Source organism: Gymnoscopelus braueri (assembly GCF_963280865.1).
Source record: "Gymnoscopelus braueri genome assembly, chromosome: 15".
NCBI lineage: Eukaryota > Metazoa > Chordata > Actinopteri > Myctophiformes > Myctophidae > Gymnoscopelus > Gymnoscopelus braueri.
This window is the reverse complement of record NC_137620.1, coordinates 50,777,967-50,800,757: the sequence shown is the minus strand read 5'-3', so window position 1 is coordinate 50,800,757 and position 22,791 is coordinate 50,777,967. Positions and strand designations below refer to the sequence as shown.

General features: G+C 41.7%; 1 protein-coding gene across 1 annotated transcript; it reads left to right on the top strand.

The window, feature by feature from the left end:
* Positions 1-811: 811 nt before the first annotated feature.
* Positions 812-22,260, top strand: slc25a11 (solute carrier family 25 member 11). Its single transcript, XM_080451557.1, has 9 exons — positions 812-948; positions 5,102-5,254; positions 6,107-6,224; positions 8,562-8,650; positions 10,194-10,284; positions 12,109-12,199; positions 15,404-15,503; positions 18,835-18,886; positions 20,950-22,260. The coding sequence occupies exons 1-9, from the start codon at positions 884-886 to the stop codon at positions 21,103-21,105; spliced, it is 915 nt and encodes a 304-aa protein (XP_080307683.1). The 5' UTR covers positions 812-883; the 3' UTR covers positions 21,106-22,260.
* Positions 22,261-22,791: the final 531 nt, after the last annotated feature.

Here is a 22,791-nt window from a genome sequence, read left to right as displayed (position 1 = left end):
AATGAGGAGCATTATTGTCTAATCAATGGAGCAATTTAGATTTCTTGTCACCTTTGGAGTTCCATCATGAGGTAAGGTAACTACACAACACAAACCTCTAACACAGTGGTCTGGCCCTTTAAATAACCTCCAAAGCTCACACGTTTTGTTCATGTTTTATCATCGAGGTAGTTTTTTTTTTTGGCCGATCTGGTCTGGACAGTTACCTTGTTTTTTGTTTTAATAATACATTTGTTTTGTAATGTATCATTATTTAATGTAATGTATCAGTAATGTATCATTATCTTTATTATATATGATATAATGTATCAGTAATGTATCATTATCTTTATTATTATAATTCTATGTAATATAAGCCCTGTGTACAACTTTGATGTGTTATATTTGATATCTTATACATTTGGATAGAGCACTGTAATGATTAATTTTTCAGGACACTGTATCTCCCACTGTATTGTATAAACTCACATTATATTCTTATTATTATGGTGTTATTATTGTTATAATTATTATCATTACTACTTCTATATGGTTATATTATTATACATTAACTTCACGTGAAAAGCCAGGTGTCTGTTTGCTTCTCGGTGCTCACATCCGGTCATGGAGCCCGCCTACTGTATCCGGCTATTTCAACGATACTTACAATCATGCCGTTTCTGCCTCCGCTCTTGACCGGATGTACAAACCCTCAGAGTGCATCGGTCCCTCCGTCTAAATAAAACAGTGTTGCTATGCGCGTTCCCGGGGAGCGCTTGCCGTACGTTTACGTTTACGTAACGTGACGTGACGTGACGTGACGTGCGCGCTCCTGTGTGAGTGTCACCTTGTCCTGTGGCTCAGCTTGTCTCCTAGAGGAACCAGAACCCAGACCAGAGCCACCATGACGGACTCCAAGGCCAAGACCTCCCCCAAGGCCATCAAGTTCCTGTTCGGAGGACTGGCTGGGTTAGTGACCATGCTAATGCTGCTAATGCTAACAGCCCTGTGTAGACTGTAGGCTAACATAATGCTGCTATGCTACATGCTACATGCTAGTGCTGTCACTCTGTGTTACTTTATTATTGTCCCTGAATCCATGTCATTCAGTACGTATTGACCGTTAGCATCACATGCTACATGCTAATGATGATCCATAAAGTAACACAGAGTGACAGCACTCTGTGTGCCTTAGAGCTGAATGTCATTCATTCACTGATAGTAGACTGACGTCACTCTGTTGTTTTATTATGAATTAATTCATGTTATTTAATACATGACATGCACAAAGTTAGCTTTAGATGAAGACTCTCGTAGATGTATTTCATCTATGTTGACATTTTTTAAGTCTACTAGAGTTTTAGCTCCACCCCCCCCAGTTTGCCCTGGAATGTCACCAGTAAAGCCTGTATTTCTCCAAACATGTACAAATGATAAATATAAGGTGTTTACCCGCTTGACCCAAATGTGAACTAGGTGTCCGGTGTGTTTGTGTAATGTATTAATCCATGTTTATCAATAAAGAAGTGTTTTAATCCCGTCTGTGGCCGATTCTGTCTGAAGTTCCCAATGGGCGGTAGTTAGGGGGCGCATCCGGTGAAAGGCGGAATTACACTCGATGTAAACAGGAGGTAAAGGAGACGTTCGGCCACAGACGGGATTAAAACACTTCTTTAATGAAACATGTGGAATAATACATTACACACACACTCCGGACACATAGTTAACATTTAGGGCAAGCGGGTAAAACACATTATATTTATCATTTGTTCATGATTAGAGAAATACGGGCTTTACTGGTGACATTCCAGAGCAAACTGTGGGGGTGGAGCTAAGACTCATAGATACAAGAGTAAAAGTCTCTGTTGATCTAAGTTTAAAAGTTAAAGATAAAAGTTGATCTAAGGCTAGGAGGAAAAAGTAAAGGTTGTTATGAATGAATGAGTGAATGAATATTCATAAATAATGCACACAGTAACGTCACTCTGTGTTACTTTATAAATGTAAGTCATTCAGGAATATAAGAGACAGAACTGTTATTTTATTAAGTAAAGTAATTCAGTAGTAATACAACTGATTGATTGATTGAATAGTTTATTAACAGTTTGCAAAAACAAAATCACAGGAAAGTACCAGGATTAAAACACTAGAAAGCCTATGGCTTGTTTCCATTGTGGTCCTTTGTACTCAATTCATAGAGAACTGTGTGTTACTTTATGAATGAAAGTAATTCAGTAGTAATATAACTGTTATCGCGTATAAAAAGGACCCCAATTGAAACAAGCCATTGGCTTTCTTGGGCTTTTTAAAATCCTATTTAGTTGATCTCCAAACCTCACATATAGGGGTGGTTTCACCGCCCAAAAATATATGAAAAAAGTAATAGACAAAACACGGCCCCCTCACGTATTAGGAGGGCAGGATGAGTCACCAGAACCAAGGACGGGTGTTTTTGATGAATCTAACATGTTAAAAATGGAGTTTGAAGTTACAATGGGTTTATATAGGAAGGGGGCGTGTCTGATAAAATGAATATCAAATATGTAAATACTGAATCAAGCAACTTCGAAACTGTCTGGGGGGCTGACAAAAGCCTGAGTAGACATACAATGACCCAAACATGTTTTCAAAGTGAAATATCCCTTTTAATAGAAAAGATCCCTATAGACTGAGAGAGATGAAGCAGGGACCCCTTAGCTGAGAGAGAGATGAAGCAGGGACCCCTTAGCTGAGAGAGAGATGAAGCAGGGACCCCTTAGCTGACAGAGAGATGAAGCAGGGACCCCTTAGCTGAGAGAGATGAAGCAGGGACCCCTTAGCTGAGAGAGAGATGAAGCAGGGACCCCTTAGCTGAGAGAGAGATGAAGCAGGGACCCCTTAGCTGAGAGAGATGAAGCAGGGACCCCTTAGCTGAGAGAGATGAAGCAGGGACCCCTTAGCTGAGAGAGAGATGAAGCAGGGACCCCCTCCTCACATTGTGTTGCACATTAAATCTTTCTGTTTTTTCTTCCATACTGTAGTTTTCCAAACTCTACTTATCTGATAGTTTCATGAATCACTAACATCTGTTGTTTGTTTGTTTGTTGTTTGCACATTATCTTTACTAAAATCTATGTTGGATTCATGTTCATTCACATTTAAACTACCTTTTTGGAGAAGAAAAGAAAAGATTTAATGCTTTTATTATTCATAAATGTAATGAATCAGGGATCATTTTAGATTCTTTGGCTTTTCAAAAATAGCAGATCTACAAGCTCATAGCGAGTGTAACAGAGGTACTGTTACGTCTTCGATATATATTAAGGACTGTATCTCTTAGGCGCTATGGGCTCTTATGACTGTCGCAGTATGGTTAGCTGGGGCTGAGGCGAGCGGCTCAGCGGACTTTGAGATACTAGGTATGGTCTTACCTCAAGTCTCCAGATACTCTTCAGTTCTTATTCAACAGCTGGTCTGCGCCCGCTCACGCCTCCCGCTGTACTTAATAGGTGGGACATGGTGTCGTATGATCTTAGGGCGACGTCATACTGACGCTACGTCCTTAATCGGGACGATTGCCCCGTCGTCATCGTCGCCTTGGTAACAGCGAGCTTGTAGATCTGCTAAATATATATTTATTTTTAAATATATATTTTTTAAACAAACATTTGTAACTCAAATCTTTGCGTCTGGGGGATTCTACAAATTCAACAGTTAGTTGAAAAAACGTATGTTGCTATATAAAAATGCTCAATTGCTCAAAATATGTTGTTCCAGGGACCCCCAGAAGCACAGATTTGAGTAAAAAATGTTTGCTTGAAAAATAAATATATATATAGTCAAAGATTTGCACAAAAGATGTTCAATATTTTTCAAAAATATCAGATCTGGTCCTGGACCCCCTGTTTATGTCTTTAATGACAAGACAACTAATATTGACTCATTGTAATGCAATGTAAACGTATTATATAATAGTTATGTAACATTGTAACGTTATGTAGTGTTAAACATGACACCTGATACCTAGTAGTACAGTCCATACAATCACCTGCCTGTCTGTCTGTCTGTCTGTCTGTCTGTCTGTCTGTTTTTCTCTCTGTCTGTCTGTCTGTCTGTCTGTCTGTCTGTCTGTCTGCTAGCTATGTTCTGCCTGTCTGTCTGCCTCTGCTGTATGTGTGTGTGACCGTCCAGTAAAGGTCATGACCTCTGAGCCATGTTGTCAACCTTTAAAGACTCTCAACTGGTTCCTGTTTGAGAGAGAAAATCTCTCTCTCTCTCTCTCTCTCTCTCTCTCTCTCTCAGTTTACTGTGAGTGTATTGTGTTATAATCTACTTTGCACACAGTGGTACCGTGTGTGTGTGTGTGTGTGTGTGTGTGTGTGTGTGTGTTGTAATGTCATAACCTACATAAAATGTGTTGGTCTTAAAGGTTTTGGGTGAAATGCTCCTTTAATGAATGTACTGTAGACTGGTGTCTTATAAATACATTTATTTAGCGGTTCAGTGTCTTGCTCAAGGACACTTAGACATGAACTCTTCTGGTTCCCATCCGGCCGTCTAATATCATGTTATTATGGCTATAATATCGATGCCCTAACTATGCAACGAAAGGCCTAAAGTCATTACAAAAACAATACTACTGTAGCCTATGTCATTTTAGATTTTATTTTATTTGTACCATTGCTGTAGTCACGGCATTGTCTAGGGCCTAGGCTATAACTGCATGCTGTATAGGCTATATTATGGAATATAATATATTATTCGATATATATATTCTTATATATCAAAGGTAATCAGCACCATCTGTAGGCTGTCACTATAGGCTACTTATTGCTAATGTTTACTGAGTGGACTGGCATCATGTTGTTGCTGCACAGTGACCATGCAGACGATGCAGTATCAACGTGACCGTCATAAACTCTGAATTCCTGACAGTGACCGGCCGGCCGCTCACCGATGAGGCCGGTTTGATATAGAAACGTCTATTTTGATCGCCGGCCGATTGATCTGTACATCTCTACCTACCGACCTCTAACCCTGAGCCACGTGTTGATGTGTCACACATATGAATGTCTTTAACAACCTGATCTCCTGTGTGTGTGTGTGTGTGTGTGTGTGTGTGTGTGTGTGTGTGTGTGTGTAGGATGGGTGCCACAGTGTTTGTTCAGCCTCTAGACCTGGTGAAGAACAGGATGCAGCTCAGTGGTCAGGGATCTAAAGCCAGAGAATATAAAACCAGTTTCCATGCTCTGGTTTCTATTCTGAAGAATGAAGGAGTGGGAGGAATATATACTGGGTAAGATTTATACTGTAAATATATAGATATATACCATTTATACTGGGTAATATTTATACTATTATACTGTAAATATATAGATATATACCATTTATACTGGGTAATATTTATACTATTATACTGTAAATATATAGATATATACCATTTATACTGGGTAAGATTTATACTATTATACTGTAAATATATAGATATATACCATTTATACTGGGTAATATTTATACTATTATACTGTAAATATATAGATATATACCATTTATACTGAGTACTATTTATACTATTATACTGTAAATATATAGATATATACCATTTATACTGGGTAAGATTTATACTATTATACTGTAAATATATAGATATATAGCATTTATACTGAGTAATATTTATACTATTATACTGTAAATATATAGATATATACCATTTATACTGAGTAATATTTATACTATTATACTGTAAATATATAGATATATAGCATTTATACTGGCTAAGATGTATGTATGTCTATCATGAAGAATGAAAACAACACAAGTTGAGCCAAAGTGCTTTACATTCACAATGACATCAAGCTATGACATCATACAGACCCTATGACATCATGATGACATCATATAGACCTTAACCCCCTTTTGACCACTTAAACCCCAGGATCCATGTTCTGAGGGGAAACTATAGCAGAAAATAGCAGATCTACAAGCTTACAAAGGTTGTAAGCTTGTAGATCTGCTATTTTATTTGTATTGATTGATTGATTGACATGAAGCAGTGAAGTGTATTCATGTTATGTAACACGTGTGTGTGTGTGTGTGTGTGTGTGTGTGTGTGTGTGTGTGTGTGTGCGTGTGCGTGTGTGTGTGTCAGTCTGTCAGCAGGCTTGTTGCGTCAGGCCACCTACACAACAACCAGACTGGGTATTTACACCATCCTGTTTGAGAAGATGACCTCAGCCGATGGGACTCCTCCTAACTTCTTAATGAAGGTACTGATGGTCCTCCTCCTAACTTCTTAATGAAGGTACTGATGGTCCTCCTCCTAACTTCTTAATGAAGGTACTGATGGTCCTCCTCCTAACTTCTAAACTCATTCAGTGTCTGACTTATTTCTGTCAGTTTGGCTCCGAGTGCCAGAGCACGTCCATTGGCACTGAATGAGTTAATGAAGGTACTTTTACTGTTCTGCCAGGTTCTATGCATCTGCTTTTTTTAGCTGCTGCCAGGGTTTTTTAAATTTTCTAACCTTTACAAGTATTCACAGAATATGTATCTCCAGTATGATGGATCCTCTGATGGTTGCTAATCACTGAGGGTTTCACTGTGCTTCTGTAAAAAAAAAAAAAAATGTCATGGCGACCTCCCGTTCGCTCAAAACGCGTCGCACTGCGACACTGTCAGCCAAGAAAAATCCATCAGAAGCTGGAACACAATCGTCCACTCGCCCTCGGAAAAGTTGACTTATTATTAAGATATATGAGACTAAAAAGACCAAACATTGACAATCTATGAGCTCACAGCGCGTCGGAACGCGACGCGTTGTAACTGTGAGCTAGATTGGCAATGTTTGGTTTATGTTCCCCCCAGAATACGTAAGCTGGGGTTCATGTGGTTTATCAGATTATCTTTATATCTTATTGCATGAGTCAAGTTTCAGCACAAGCACCACTGAGACCGGAGATCTGTTTCCCTCTTTCCAGCGCCGTCTGAATACCAAAACACTCGCCCCAAAACACAGTCGCCCCGGGGCAAACCCGCCGGTATTCACCTGGTATTCCTAAATGTAACCTCAGTAAAACTATGTCTAAACTGCTAAACATAACCTTATTCCTAAACGTAACCTCAGTAAAACTATGTCTAAACTGCTAAACATAACCTTATTCCTAAACGTAACCTCAGTAAAAATATGCCTAAACTGCTAAAACATAACCTTATTCCTAAACGTAACCTCAGTAAAACTATGTCTAAACTGCTAAACATAACCTTATTCCTAAACGTAACCTCAGTAAAACTATGTCTAAACTGCTAAACATAACCTTATTCCTAAACGTAACCTCAGTAAAACTATGCCTAAACTGCTAAACTTAACCTTATTCCTAAACGTAACCTCAGTAAAACTATGTCTAAACTGCTAAACCTAACCTTATTCCTAAACGTAACCTCAGTAAAACTATGTCTAAACTGCTAAACTTAACCTTATTCCTAAACGTAACCTCAGTAAAACTATGTCTAAACTGCTAAACCTAACCTTATTCCTAAACGTAACCTCAGTAAAACTATGCCTAAACTGCTAAACATAACCTTATTCCTAAACGTAACCTCAGTAAAACTATGCCTAACCCTGAACTTATATCAAACCGTAAAACAAATACAAAAATACAAGAACCGCTGGTCGGTGAGAAAAATGGGGGCAAAATTTGTACTTTTACAGCATGTGAGTGTGAAAAGCCCACATCCCTCGGTCTATACTGATGACACTACGCCGTGTGGATGTATACAGCGGAGGGAGAGGTTCCAAATGGTCCTCCTCCTAACTTCCTAACGAAGGAGAGAGTGATAACGATCGTTCAGTCCCAGTGCACACTCTCCTGTTGTGAGCTTGTAGATCTGCTGAACATAAGAAGAGATTTAAAGCCTGATTAGAGTCGCTCTCCGAGACACTCACATTATGGCACAATGGCTGATCTACGAGATCACAATGTGTCAGTGAGCTGGTAGATCTACAAGATCAGGGGCTCAGGAGGCAGAGCGGCCATCTTGGGAATCTTAAGGTTCCCGGTTTCATTCCAGAACTCCCCCCTGGAGTTCTTGAGGAAAAGGCATAAACAATAACACAATAATACATGTCATCATCACATACAAACACTAGATGTACAAAGAACACCTCCTTTCTATGGGAATTAACATTAACCTCCCCTTGTGGTCTCCTGATACATGTTTTATAAATCTACCTTATTTAAAAAAAAATCACACCCTGTGTGAAGTGGGCGGTGTCTTCCTAGCTAACCACAATACTGAATGGAGTCGATCAATCATGTACAAAAGATAAATACATTTATTGAAACACTCTTTATGATGGACAAAACCATAACTTAAAAAAAACCAATTTATGGTTTTTTTTAAGTTATGGTTGCTTATATAGGGCTATGCACATGTGTCATGTGACACTGGCCAATCACAGTCCTGAATAGATTGTGATTGGCCAATCACAGCGCAGGATAATTGTACACATTTCCAAACCTCACTTTTAGGGGCGGTTTCATGTTGATCGTCCTCACAAGTATGGTGATACAAACCTGTGTGTGTGTGTGTGTGTGTGTGTGTAGGCTCTCATAGGGATGACAGCGGGGGCAACAGGAGCGTTCATTGGAACTCCAGCAGAGGTCGCTCTGATCAGGATGACTGCTGATGGACGGTACCTGTCTGTCTGTGTTGTCCTGTCTGTCTGTCTGTCTGTTATGTCCTGTCTGTCTGTCTGTGTTGTCCTGTCTGTCTGTCTGTGTTGTCCTGTCTGTCTGTCTGTGTTGTCCTGTCTGTCTGTCTGTGTTGTCCTGTCTGTCTGTCTGTTATGTCCTGTCTGTCTGTCTGTTATGTCCTGTCTGTCTGTCTGTCTGTCTGTTATGTCCTGTCTGTCTGTCTGTTATGTCCTGTCTGTCTGTCTGTTATGTCCTGTCTGTCTGTCTGTTATGTCCTGTCTGTCTGTCTGTTATGTCCTGTCTGTCTGTCTGTTATGTCCTGTCTGTCTGTCTGTTATGTCCTGTCTGTCTGTTATGTCCTGTCTGTCTGTCTGTGTTGTCCTGTCTGTCTGTCTGTGTTGTCCTGTCTGTCTGTCTGTTATGTCCTGTCTGTCTGTCTGTTATGTCCTGTCTGTCTGTCTGTCTGTCTGTGTTGTCCTGTCTGTCTGTCTGTCTGTCTGTCTGTTATGTCCTGTCTGTCTGTCTGTCTGTCTGTTATGTCCTGTCTGTCTGTCTGTCTGTCTGTTATGTCCTGTCTGTCTGTCTGTCTGTCTGTCTGTCTGTCTGTTATGTCCTGTCTGTCTGTCTGTCTGTCTGTCTGTCTGTCTGTCTGTCTGTCTGTCTGTCTGTCTGTCTGTCTGTTATGTCCTGTCTGTCTGTTAAGTGGTCAGATGGGTGGGGCTGCGAGCATGTTTATTTAAATGATCAATCAGACTGTGTTCCTCTTGGATCAGTAGAGCTGAAGGAGGTCAAAGGGAGGAGACAGGGAACAGACTATGAGCTCCTAGTATCATGATCACCTTTTGTTTCCGTCTAAAAGGTCAAAGGGTAAATCACTTAGAATGGTAGCATGCAGTCACCTTATCTAACACACATGCAGTTCCCTCACTGACCACCAGGTGACTGTCCAGATGAAGTGGTGTGAAAGTGTGCTACAAAAAGAAAAAGGAAAACAACCTCCGTTCCTTGGTACTGAGCCAGACTGTAAGAACAGTAACATAAGAACAAAGCAGAGCTCACAACTCACTTATGTAATGCTCCAACGGTTGTTTATTTATAACACACAGCAGACAATACCACGTTTCAAAGGGTCAAAACGTCGTATATTGTCTGCTGTTTATCATAAATAAAGAACCTTTGCTGCATTAAATAAGTGAGGTGTGAGCCCCGCTTTGTTCTTACTGGGGAAAAAAATCATTTTCTCAAGGTCGCTACAGTAGCTCTGTATTAACTCTGTATTAACGTATTAATCCGTATTAAATCATTCATCGCAATTATTTTTCATGACGTTTAAAACTAAAAACAACTTTAACCTTGACCTTGTAATGGTGGTGGTGTGATGTTAGAGCAAACCTTTACATGTCAGGGACCCCCACATGTGTGTGTGTACACACACACACACACACACACACACACACACACACACACACACACACACACACACACACACACACAGTGTATGTATACAGGTCATTCATTGTGTATAATGTGTGTGTCCTGCAGTCAGCCCGTTGACCAGAGGAGGGGCTATAGCAACGTGTTCAACGCTCTGGCCAGAATCACCAAAGAAGAAGGACTGACCACACTGTGGAGGGTGAGTCACTGTGTGTGTGTGTGTGTGTGTGTGTGTGTGTGTGTGTGTGTGTGTGTGTGTGTGTGTGTGTGTGTGTGTGTGTGTGTGTGTGTGTGTGTGTGTGTGTGTGTGTGTGTGTGTGTGTGTGTGTGTGTGTGTGTGTGTGTGTGTGTGTGTGTGTGTGTGTGTGTGTCAGAGGTCGCATCAGGACTAGTAACACATTCTCTGACAGGTATTAAGACAGTGAAGGACCTAAAACAACCTTTAGAAAAAAAAGGTATACCCAGAGTATACCCCACTCTGTCCTGTTGGACTTTTATTAGCCAGTAAATGGTGTAAAATAACATATTGGCTACTTGTATTCAAATCTTTAGTCAAATCCCAAATGACATTTGACAATAATAACTTAATAAGTTATTATATTCTATGTATTGTATTCTACACTTATTCACTTATTATGGATTCTTTAGTATATCAAATCCCAAATGACATTTGACAATAATTTGACATAATTAGGCAGGGAAAGCAAGTCTGAAAAGGTGGTTTAGAGGCTTTGAACACGACAAGAGGTGGGGGGGGGGGGCTTTGATATGAGGTGGGAGTGGGTTCCAGAGGGAGGGGGGGCTGACACTGACAAAGCCCTGTCTGTCACCCCAGGTGTGTTGTTTTTTTTGGGGGGGGGGGGAGGGGGGGTAAGTCCAGGAGGTTAGCATCACCTGACCTGAGGGAGCGGGAGGGGGCGTGGTGTTTGAGGAGGTCATAGAGGTAGGGGGAGGAGCCTGGTTATTGAGGGCTTTGTAGGTGATGAGTATTTTGAAATCTATTCTAAAGTAATGACAACTAATTACAGATTCACTTTTGACCACAACTTATAGCATAAGTAGAGATATGCTAATGAGCTCTGCTCTATGCTATGAGCTCTCTCTCTCTCTCTCTCCTCTCTCTCTCTCGTTCTCTCGTTCTCTCGTTCTCTCTCTCTCTCTCTCTCTCGTTCTCTCGTTCTCTCGTTCTCTCGTTCTCTCGTTCTCTCGTTCTCTCGTTCTCTCGTTCTCTCTCTCTCTCTCTCTCTCTCTCTCTCTCTCTCTCTCTCTCTGCGCTATGAGAGCTGCTCTGGGAGAAACTCCACCACAGAGTAATAAGGTGGTTTCATGAATGTATGTATTGTATATAGACAATATTTTGGGCCAATTAAAACAAACTACAGACCAAATCTTCCACCTCAGATGCTGCCAGACTAATATATCAATATCTTAATCGATAACTAAGATTTGGATAATTTTGAAAAATCGGATATTGGCAAAGAAAATGCCAATATTGGACATCCATAAGTCCAAAACATTTTAATATTTTCAAATATAACTCTATTTTAAAACAGTTTGTTCAGGGTCTGACGTTAATGTTGTGTTCTTACTCTATCGTACATGTAGAATATGTCTGCTTGTATTTTCATGGTTTTAAAATGTGATTTTATTTTATTCTTATCAGCCACGATGTCCTGAGGGAATTATATTTTATGGCTTTTATCAGTTAAAAAAACTAACCTGACCTAATGCGACCTGTGTGTGTGTGTGTGTGTGTGTCTGTCTGCTTGCTGTGCCTACCAGTGACATCATCGATGTCCAAGCTAATAGAAACTACAGGCTTTCTATTCCTGTAAAGTTAAAATGCTATTATGGAAGACATTGTTCTTGCATTAATACTAATCTAAATACAATTTGAAATCTTGTTTGAAAAAAATGTATAATATATGAAGGTTGAAAATGGGTGAAGTCGTCCTTTACGGTATAAATAGGTTTTGAACATGTGTGTGTGTGTATTTGTGTGTGTGTGTGTGTGTGTGTGTAGGGGTGTGTTCCCACCATGGCTCGTGCGGTGGTCGTCAACGCAGCTCAACTCGCCTCATATTCTCAGTCCAAGCAAGCTCTACAGGACACAGGTACACACACACACACACACACACACACACACACACACACACACACACACACACACACACACACACACACACACACACACACACACACACACACACACACACACACACACACACACACACACACACACACACACACACACACACACACACACACCAGGGGTGGACGCACTGTAGGCCCGTGCCTTACCCAGAATACACTGAGCCTTCCCTCCGCCAGACAGCTTTTTGTGTATAGTCAGTCACTATGAATATCGCCCCCTATACTTAAGGCCGACAAACAGCTTAATACACATCCATTCTCTCTCTACGTCCTGCGTGTCTGGAGGATGTTGAGTCTTTTGAGCCAATGTGTATGGCTGTGCCATTTCTGCCAAATGTGTATTCTCAGAATCCCTTTTCACACTCGAGTGTGAAAAGTGTCTGTCTGTGTCCCTCATTCACAGAACCGCTTTTCTACGTCATGACATAAGAACACAATATAAACACCACACACACAATGTCCTGGCCTCGTTCTCTTGATTCATTTTTGATTCTTGAGACAGCAGAGAGACGGGCGTAGACAGCCGGAGCAAACTCTTCGACGCGAGGACGCTTACACGGCCGCCACCGCCTAAACCGCGTTCAGGACGATCTGCTTGAGGCTGCAGCATCAGTCCTGATTGGTAAAATAAAGGCTGAACTCAGTGGACAATATTTTGCAATAGGCCTACTCGCGGATGATGAGTATAAAGATCTTTCCAAACGGGAACTAGTTTCAGTTTGTATTGGATTCATGGATGGAGGACTCATCAAAGAGCGGGCAGTAGGATTTATTGACACCGCGGATTTGACTGCACGGGGCATCACAAAAAAGTGAATTTTGGAAATTATTGAACCCCCTCGAGTCGGATCAAAAACTCTGTGTTGGGCTTTGCTGCTATACTGTGATGGAGAATCTGTCATGTCGGGGTACAAGTGCACAAGCGCTCCTAAAAGAAACCTTTCCGAGCGCAGTTTATGCAATTCTCACTGACTAAATATAGTGCTTTGCACATGCAGTAGCCAAAGCATCCCTGGATATTAGCAATACATTGCCAGCTTTGTTTTTGTGTATGAAGTGTTTTCCCCCCCCTTTTCTCTCTCATGTACATTATATCTGACTGGCACAGTGATATGCTTGTGGTTCAAGAAAGTACAAAATAAAAGTCTTTGAGTCGTTTAGTTGTCATGGTTAATAATTTACCAATCATCTACCAGTACCAACTATTGTAGGCTATGTCAAAGCTAAAACATAAATAGGTCGCCTACATATTTCTGTAATTTCTGGTTATTTGAAGAGGTTATTCAACTCTCTCCAGCTGTCTATCTGCGGCGACCCTAACCCCTGGGGGGGCTGGGGGGCCTACCACGTATCTGCCTGGCGTTACTCATAGAGAGATCCTGCGTCCGCCACTGACACACACACACACACACACACACACTCACACTCACACTCACACACACACACACACACTCCACACACACTCCACACACACACACACACACACACACACACACACACACACACACACACACACACACACACACACACACACACACAGTTTAACAATGTATTTATGTCCACACATACAGGGACACACATATTTTAGGCAGTAAAGGTTACATTCACAACCTCCTGGATATACTGTATGTCCTCATGATACAACACACATGTCACTCAGCACAACACGGGCACACGTAGCCATACTGTACATGGCAGCAGAGACAGAACAACACTTTAACCAGCCTTTCTGCCTGGTCTTTGGGCATCTCTCCCAAGCTGTGGAAACCCTTCAACAACCAGCCCGTGGTTGTGGGGCTGGTGGTTGCAGGGGTGCAGATAACTGGTGCGCATGCGTCGTCAAAATGCATGCTGCGCGGCACATCAGACGAAGGAAAGGGCAAATAAATGTTAAAATGACACAGATGTGTTCCCGGTCTTAACACATTGAGTGCCAGTTTTTTTTTAAAACAGGGTACAGTCAGTGCCTGGATTTTAACAATTTTCTAACCTTTTTCAAGTAGTCACAAAATATTTTCAGTGATCACCGTCCTCACGGTGATCCCCTCATTACACACATAGAGGTCTCGTACAATCGGGGGGAAAAAATAAAAACATTCGGTAATCCGTTCCATAGTTGCAGCCAGTTGAAAATAGTCAAAAATAGTCAAAAATACATAATAAAAAAAAGTACACAGGAGCCGAGATACAGGCTTTTGAAGTCATAAGTTAACCAGGAAGTGGATTAAAGTCTAAATCTTCGAAAAATTATATCTCCTGGTGCTGTGAAGGGGGAAAAAAAATGTTTAATATTTTTTTCCAAAAACAGTTATAACCGTTTTTGGCACACCTCGTTTGGATTATGAAAAACGGCCCGGACCGTTTTTGGCACTCAATGTGTTAATGGGTTCAATTACACACTGGTATCAGGTACTCTGTATGGACCCATACGCAGGTTATGGGAATGTAATGGGTATCTGGAGGGATTACATGGTATCGGTACATCTGTAGAAATATTACTTTCACTGTATGGACCAGAACACTTTATAAAAGCGTCATAATATGAAGAACACTGGATCTGTGGAGAGAATGTTAAATCTATCCATGTGAACTTAGATTTCACCAGATGTATATGTATGTATGTGTATATATATATATATATATATATATATATATATGTATGTATGTATGTATGTATGTATGTATGTATGTATGTATGTATGTATGTATGTATGTATGTATGTATGTATGTATGTATGTATGTATGTATGTATGTATGTATGTATATATGTATGTGTATATATATATATATATACACATATGTATGTATGTATATATATGTATGTGTATATATATATATATCTCTGATCTGTATATACTCTACTAGACTACTGTCTGAAATGACATGTTAGCGCTCTGTTTGACCACAGGGTGGCACTGCAACACCACACTATGAGCAGCATCACTGTTATAAATGGCAAAACTGAAGAGGAAAACAAGACTAACTGTGTGTGTGTGTGTGTGTGTGTGTGTGTGTGTGTGTGTGTGTGTGTGTGTGTGTGTGTGTGTGTGTGTGTGTGTGTGTGTGTGTGTGTGTGTGTGTGTGTGTGTGTGTGTGTGTGTGTGTGTGTGTGTGTGTGTGTGTGTGTGTGTGTGTGTGTGTGTGTGTGTGTGTGTGTTTCCAGGGTACTTTGGTGATGACATCCTGTGTCATTTCTGTGCCAGTATGATCAGTGGATTGGTCACCACTGCTGCATCCATGCCTGTAGACATCGTTAAGACCAGGTGAGATATACGCACGCACGCACACACACCTCTCCATGGCTGTAGACATCATTAAGATCAGGCACACACACACACACACACACATCCATGACATCGTTAAGAGTAGTTCACCCAAAATAAGACTTATTTTCTATCGATTACAATGAAGCCCATGAACCCTGAATCCATGGAGTTTGTGTTTTGCATTCCTAAGCCACTCATTTGATGACCGGCAGAGGCATCTTTATCATCTTACATAAATGACCTGCATGTGTGTCTCCTACCGGAGAGACCAGCGCTCCTCACATTATTGTCTCAGGAATGTGACAAAAACTAAATAAAACTCATGAATTCAAGGCTTCATGGGGTTCGTAATTGATAGAAAATAAGTATTTTTTTGGTTGAACTACTCCTGGGCGGGAACCCCTATGTGTAACTCTACCTTTCAGGACGGGAACCCCTTTTGGGGCTCCTGTTGCTATGTACAGTATTTAGCAACATACATTTTTTGTAATTTTCGAATAAATATTTGACGTTTTTCAGAAAACTTAGGAGTTCTTAGAACCACACACACACACACACACACACACACACACACACACACACACACACACACACACACACACACACACACACACACACACACACACACATTGTGTTTACACACAACTATTAAGACACATACGGATATAAAACACAGAAACATCTAAATCAGACCATGACATAAAACCAGTAAGTTATAAACAGTGAGGTAATGGTATGAAGGTTATTAAATTGTCCATATAGGATATGGGGGTCATACATATTTAGTGGGTTGTAGGTACAAGTCATACCAGTTGTAGGTAATGTATGAAACTGGAACATCACCACAGATCTTCCCAGTTCAGACTCAACATGTGGAACCTTAAAGGGATAGTTCACCCCAAAATGACTTTTTTTCCAATAGATTAGTTACCCCATGGAGACATGAATTCATGGACATGTTTTAGTTTGTGTCTCATTCCTAAAACAATAATTTAATGACCAGCGGTTCCGGTAGGAGACACAAAGAGTCTCCTTTGTGTCTCCTACCGGAACCGCTGCCTACCGGTCTGCTGGTCATGAAATTATTGACTTAGAAATGAGACAAAAACGTATCTCTAGTCTACATGAGGTGAGTAATACATACGAGAAAAAGTTATTTTGGGGTTGAACTATCCCTTTAAGTGTAAGCCAGTGGTTTGAGGGGGTCTGGTTAGTGTATAGTAAGTTAGTAATAAAGGTTAATGGAGGCCTACACTAGCAGTAATGGAGCCTTAAAGAGATGAATGCATGGATGGAATATACTGTCTCTAGGTTTGCAGCAGACATATAGACGTCTTATCAGACAACGTCACACTGATAAGAACCCGTATGCAGCGCAGGCCGGCACCAAATGAACCCCACCGCTCATTAAGATGCAATGTTAAAGTGGTCACAGCCTCACGTGTAAAAATGTATCCCATCAAACCTTCAGATGCTGTTTTTCTCCCAGTATGGAGGAAGACTGATTAGGATGTTTACTGTGATCTCTCGCTCTTGAAATATATAACCCTTGGTTTATGTTGTGTGTAAACACAATAATAACAATTAAAAGCAGTTGTCCCCCAAACCCCCCCCCCCCCCTCCTCCAGTGGCTGTCATCAGAACGGAGGGAGCGCTCTATGATCACGGCAAAAGAACCTGCTCTTGCTCGCACAGCTGCAGACTAATTTATGCTCCGTCCCGCGAAGATGTCGCAGAATAGCAGAGCGTCCAAGAATAGCAGACCTCCAAGCTCACAACGGTCACATCCGCGTCGCGGTTGTGAGCTTGTATGTCAGCTGTTCTCGGCGCGCAATACCGTTGAGCGATGAAGTTTATGTCTCGCTAGGCTCACCACTAGCCAACACACAGAGGAGGTTGAATGAACTGAAACCAGCAGATCCCTAAAACAACAGGTTTGGGGATCTGTTGGGAATTGATTACATGAAACAGTCACCTGTGTGTCCAGTCTCAATGTTGGTAAACATATAATTGGTCTATTGGAACGAATGTGGGCCTCTTCTTTACTTCCTTCACAGGTGTTACCATTGATACTAATGGCTTAAGGTTCCATTCGCGTGGCACCGTAGCCGCCATCATTTGTACAAAAGACCCGCTGTGATTGGTCAGTACTCGCTGTGCCCTAAACCAGGCTTTCTCAAAGTGGGGGCCGTGGCACCCTAGGGTGCCGTGACCCTGTGACACAAGTCCAGGGGTGCAGCGGAAATACTGTGATCATATCTGACTTTCTAAAACAGACCTGAGTTGCACTGTACTTGGTGCGTTCTTTTTCAGTCTACACCAAACCAAATCTCTCCAAAAATAGCAGATCTACAAGCTCACAACTTGTAGATCTGCTATTTTTGGCGAATGTTTCCCCTCAGAATGGGGATGCTGGGGTTAAAGGTCAAGTAGAAAGTTATGTTCATTCTCAAGTTTTCCTCCTGACTTATAGCCTACTGTATCTTAGGGGGAAAGATTTACATATCTACGTATGGTTATATGAATGAATAGTTTATTTGGGTCTTAAGCCATGTACAGAATTAGTCACAGCAAACATTTCAAAAGAAGAAAAATAATATATATATAATTCATTGACTGAAAAGGTGTAGCTGAAGCCATAGATTATAATGCCTTACCTTTATAATATTATAAAACAAACAATAACAAAACATCAATCAATACTCAAAACAAAAACAAAATGTGTCTTTTCATGTAAAAGGTGCTGTGAAGTAACTATGTAATTCAGGGGTGCGGTGGATGAATAAGTTGTTCACAAACATGTTTGAGATCCACTGTCCTAAACCTAACCTTTATCCTACAGTTTACATTTGACAATGTAGGCATTTATCACACTCTTAATCCAGAGTGATTTACTATAGTCAAGGTGAATTAGCTGATCTGAGTGACCTTCTGCTTTGCGTCTGGATCTAATCCCTCTGTCAGGGTTTATTTCTCATCAATGACCGTCAGTCATCTCTTACATAACGTAGAGGTGTTTCAGGTCTGAATGAATGCAGCTGGTCTGACCCGACCAGACGCAAAGTCGTTTTTCTGCTCTGGACGAAACTCCTATCCTGCTGTGAGCTGGTTAGGAGAGAACAGAGAACAGACACACACCTGACCGTGCTTTGTTCTGGTGGCTTCCAGCGTTAGAGAGACTAGTGACAACCAGTGACAAATAACAGGTGGTCTCTTATGACGATCACGTCTATTGAACAGGGATTCAATAGAATATGCACACACACACACACACACACACACAATAGTCATTGTTAATCTCTGTGTTGTGTTTTTATTTTTTTCTCAGGATCCAGAATATGAGGATGATCGATGGAAAACCTGAATATAAGAATGGTTTGGTGAGTTTAATTAAAATGTTTAAAATATGTGCCAAATGTTGAGTGTCGGCCATATTGTTTCTGCATCCCTGCTGCTTCATTCAATTCATTCATTAATGACCGTGAGGGAGTTGACATTATGTTTGACAGAAAACTTATTTCATTATAATTTCAACATTATGTTTGGAGAAAACAGGGCAGAACACACCTCTCCTATTGTCTATGCTGGCAATCCTCCTGAAAAAGGAAGATATGGAAAGGTGTCTCTGTGTCTGTCTGTCTGTCTGTCTGTCTGTCTGTCTGTCTGTCTGTCTGTCTGTCTGTCTGTCTGTCTGTCTGTCTGTGTGTCTGTCTGTCTCTCTCTCCCCCCCACTCTCACTCTGTCCTCCATCTTAACATAAAAAGCGTTGGTGTCTGGGTTTGTTGAAGAGACACATTTTCATAATGCTGATTTATAGAGATTCAGCTGATTACTACATGTAAACTAAAGAGATTACACACATAGTCATACACAGTACATGTGAAGCCGCTGGCTTCATTGTGTTGCAGTATGATATAAGCATAATACAATGATACACATTGTAATATATTGTGCACACTTCAGCTGTCTCAAATGCTGTTAAAGCATAGTTAATGTCTCTTCATGGCAATGACAAGCTATTAGAGGTGCTGCAATCAAGATTTTTCACTTCCCTTCCGATACAGAAATGGCAGCATTGATACCGATCTGATACCGATCTGATATGACACATACTTAAGTCTCTCTATGCTGTCTATCTCATGTTGACCCCATCCCCCCCCCCCCCCCGCCCCGCTTCGATCCCCCCGCTCCGTCACTCACCTTGATTTGCGCACCTTTCACTCAGCAGCCAAAATAAATACAAGTATTTTGCTTCTTTGCGTGTCTTTTATCCCAAATGCGTCCCATCAGAGTAAAGAGCCTCGATGGACAGCTAGGCCTACTATGTTGCCATCTAAGTTTACTTTTATGTAGCCATTGTTCATTTTAATAAGACGGACAATATTAAATCCTGTGGGTTCATGATTAATCACCAGGTTCGAGAGGGCGGGGGAGGGGCGGGGGGGGGGGGAGTCGAGTCGCAAAGCGAGTGAGGTTCATTCAGCCAAAATCTGTCACTTGCGTTTCAAATGGCATTCTTTGATCAGCTGGCACAAGGTATTTATAAACATAAACAGAAATGTGAATGAAGTCTGGATCAGGGACGTGTGCTGTAGCCTGACACTCAGCCTGAATGTTCATCTGGTTTCACTTTATTATTCAGTCTGAAAGCCCTCTCAGTGCAGCCGGTTTCTGAGGTGGGCGCGTGGCCAAAGTTAGGCTCTTTGGCGATTGGTTCACACTGGATTATCCCGATTGGGTCGTTTAGGTTTGCAAACGAGAAAACCCGGCCTTTTACAGCGTCACCAGGCCCCTGAATGCCATCCTAGCCATTTCGGGGGCTGGAGCCAGGCAACGTGCGCGACCGGAGAGGCTTGGAGCGGCAGGCGGTCCTCGCTGCTTTCTGCTCGTAGCTGTTAAACCAGAGCCGTGCTTCTAACACACTGTTGTGATCACGTGGCTCTGAGCCAACGTGCTAGAGCGGGCTACTGGAATGGAGTGCTTGGATCAGAGCGTTTGATCGGTCGTTTTCGCTGCAGTCCCATCTAATCCGTTCCATTTAATCCAGACATTTTTTTTGGGCTGATATCGAGCCGATATACGATGTGAAAATGAGGCGGCATCGCTGAATGTGCCGTCACTTTGAAATGACGCTGTGTGAGTGTAGAGCGTTCTGATGCTATGAGGCTGACCCCGTCCTTTAGGGTGTTGGAATTTAGATTTAGTCTCTCTCTCTGTCTCTCTGTCTCTCTGTCTCTCTCTCCGTATGTATTCTCTATATCTCTCTACCATTCAGACATGTCTTCATGTCTCTCTCTGTCTGTCTGTCTGTCTCTCTCTGTGTGTCTATGTCTCTCTACCAGGAGGTGCTAGGTAAAGTGATAAAGAACGAGGGCTTCTTCTCCTTGTGGAAAGGCTTCACTCTCTCTCTCTCTCTCTGTGTGTGTCTATGTCTCTCTACCAGGAGGTGCTAGGTAAAGTGATAAAGAACGAGGGCTTCTTCTCCTTGTGGAAAGGCTTCACTCCGTACTACGCCAGGCTGGGTCCTCACACCGTGCTGACCTTCATCTTCCTGGAACAGATGAACAAGGCTTACAAACAATACGTCCTGGACCGCTAGAACTACACACTACACACACACACACACACACACACACACACACACACACACACACACACACACACACACACACACACACACACACACACACTGAGGTTCGTATCACTATACTTGTGAGGACTGTCTGCATTTTCAGGACAGTGTCGAAAACGGCTGAAAACATCCGGGAAAATAGCAGATCTACAAGCTCACAACGTGTCGCGCTGCGATACGTTGTGAGCTTGTAGATCTGCTATTTTCCCGGTAAGCAGCATCGACCCGCAAAACTCAATCTACTTCTGAGTGTAAACATGAATCTAAAACTCCAGGAAATGGTTTCTCATCATATTCTACTGTAGCTGTGCCTCACAGGTCTAATAACACACACACACACACACACACACACACACACACACACACACACACACACACACACACACACACACACACACACACACACACGGAAAATGAAGAAATACCCAGACACGCCACTGCCTAGACGTATTGACACACACACACACACACACACACACACACACACATACACACATACACACATACACACATACACATACACACACACACACACACACACACACACACACACACACACACACACACACAGTGGGACTCTGTTACACATGTCTTAAGCCCGGCTCACGTTACATAAACCCTGTTGCATCACCACACTACTTCTCTGTTAACTCTTTATTGTATCCTGCTCTCTGGCACAACATGTATGAATCAACTATATCTGAGGCTCTGGGTATGAATACATGTTAAGTCGGGGGTCCTTGACTTATATAAAAACACTGATTTAATCGTCCAGATAATTCATCTAAATATAATTTGATAATTATCAAACGCCTCGTCGTTGAGGTTCAAGTCCGGATCTTTTGAACCGCTCTCACAAGAGGGTCAAATCTGTCCCGGTTATCCTGTGTGTGTGGGGGGGGGGGTGAGCTGGGCTTTATAAAACACACACACACACACACACTCACACTCACACTCACACACACACACGCACGCACGCACACACACACAGTGAGATTCTTTTGTAATAAGAAAGAATGTATAATAAATAATTAATGATATTATTATTATGATGAGCCAGTCATATGAACCATGAAGATATAAAGTAGATGAATAATTAATTAAACATGGTTTTTGATTCTGTTTTGTCCTCATAGTTTCATTTGTTGATGTGTGGAGGAACTCATTGGAATAATAAGGACTAAATTGGGGAGAAAAAGGGGTAAAACGCTAAAGAAATAGGGCCTCTTTCTTACTTCCTTCACAGGTTCTCAAACCTTTTAATTTCAAGAACTCGCATAACCCTGAGAGTGTACAAATGGAACCAAATGGACCTGTAAGGGTCCATTTGGTTCCATGTGTACACTCTCAGAGTCACAGACCTGTAAGGGTCCATTTGGTTCCATGTGTACACTCTCAGAGTTACAGACCTGTAAGGGTCCATTTGGTTCCATGTGTACGCTCTCAGAGTTACAGACCTGTAAGGGTCCATTTGGTTCCATGTGTACACTCTCAGAGTTACAGACCTGTAAGGGTCCATTTGGTTCCATTTGTACACTCTGAGTTACAGACCCGTAATGAGGGTCCTCGTGGAACCCCCTCAAGGACCCATGAGGGTCCCTGAACCACACTTTGAGACCCTCTGGTGTAGCAGAGTGTTTCCAGTGAGTCAAC

What these genes read in the sequence shown, in the direction of transcription:
- slc25a11 (XM_080451557.1), top strand. Translation starts at nt 884, where the DNA reads ATGACGGACTCCAAGGCCAAGACCTCCCCCAAGGCCATCAAGTTCCTG. An exon ending in CTGTTCGGAGGACTGGCTGG is followed by an intron (nt 949 to 5,101) that starts GTTAGTGACCAT and finishes GTGTGTGTGTAG; the next exon opens with GATGGGTGCCACAGTGTTTG. An exon ending in CTGAATATAAGAATGGTTTG is followed by an intron (nt 18,887 to 20,949) that starts GTGAGTTTAATT and finishes TCTCTCTACCAG; the next exon opens with GAGGTGCTAGGTAAAGTGAT.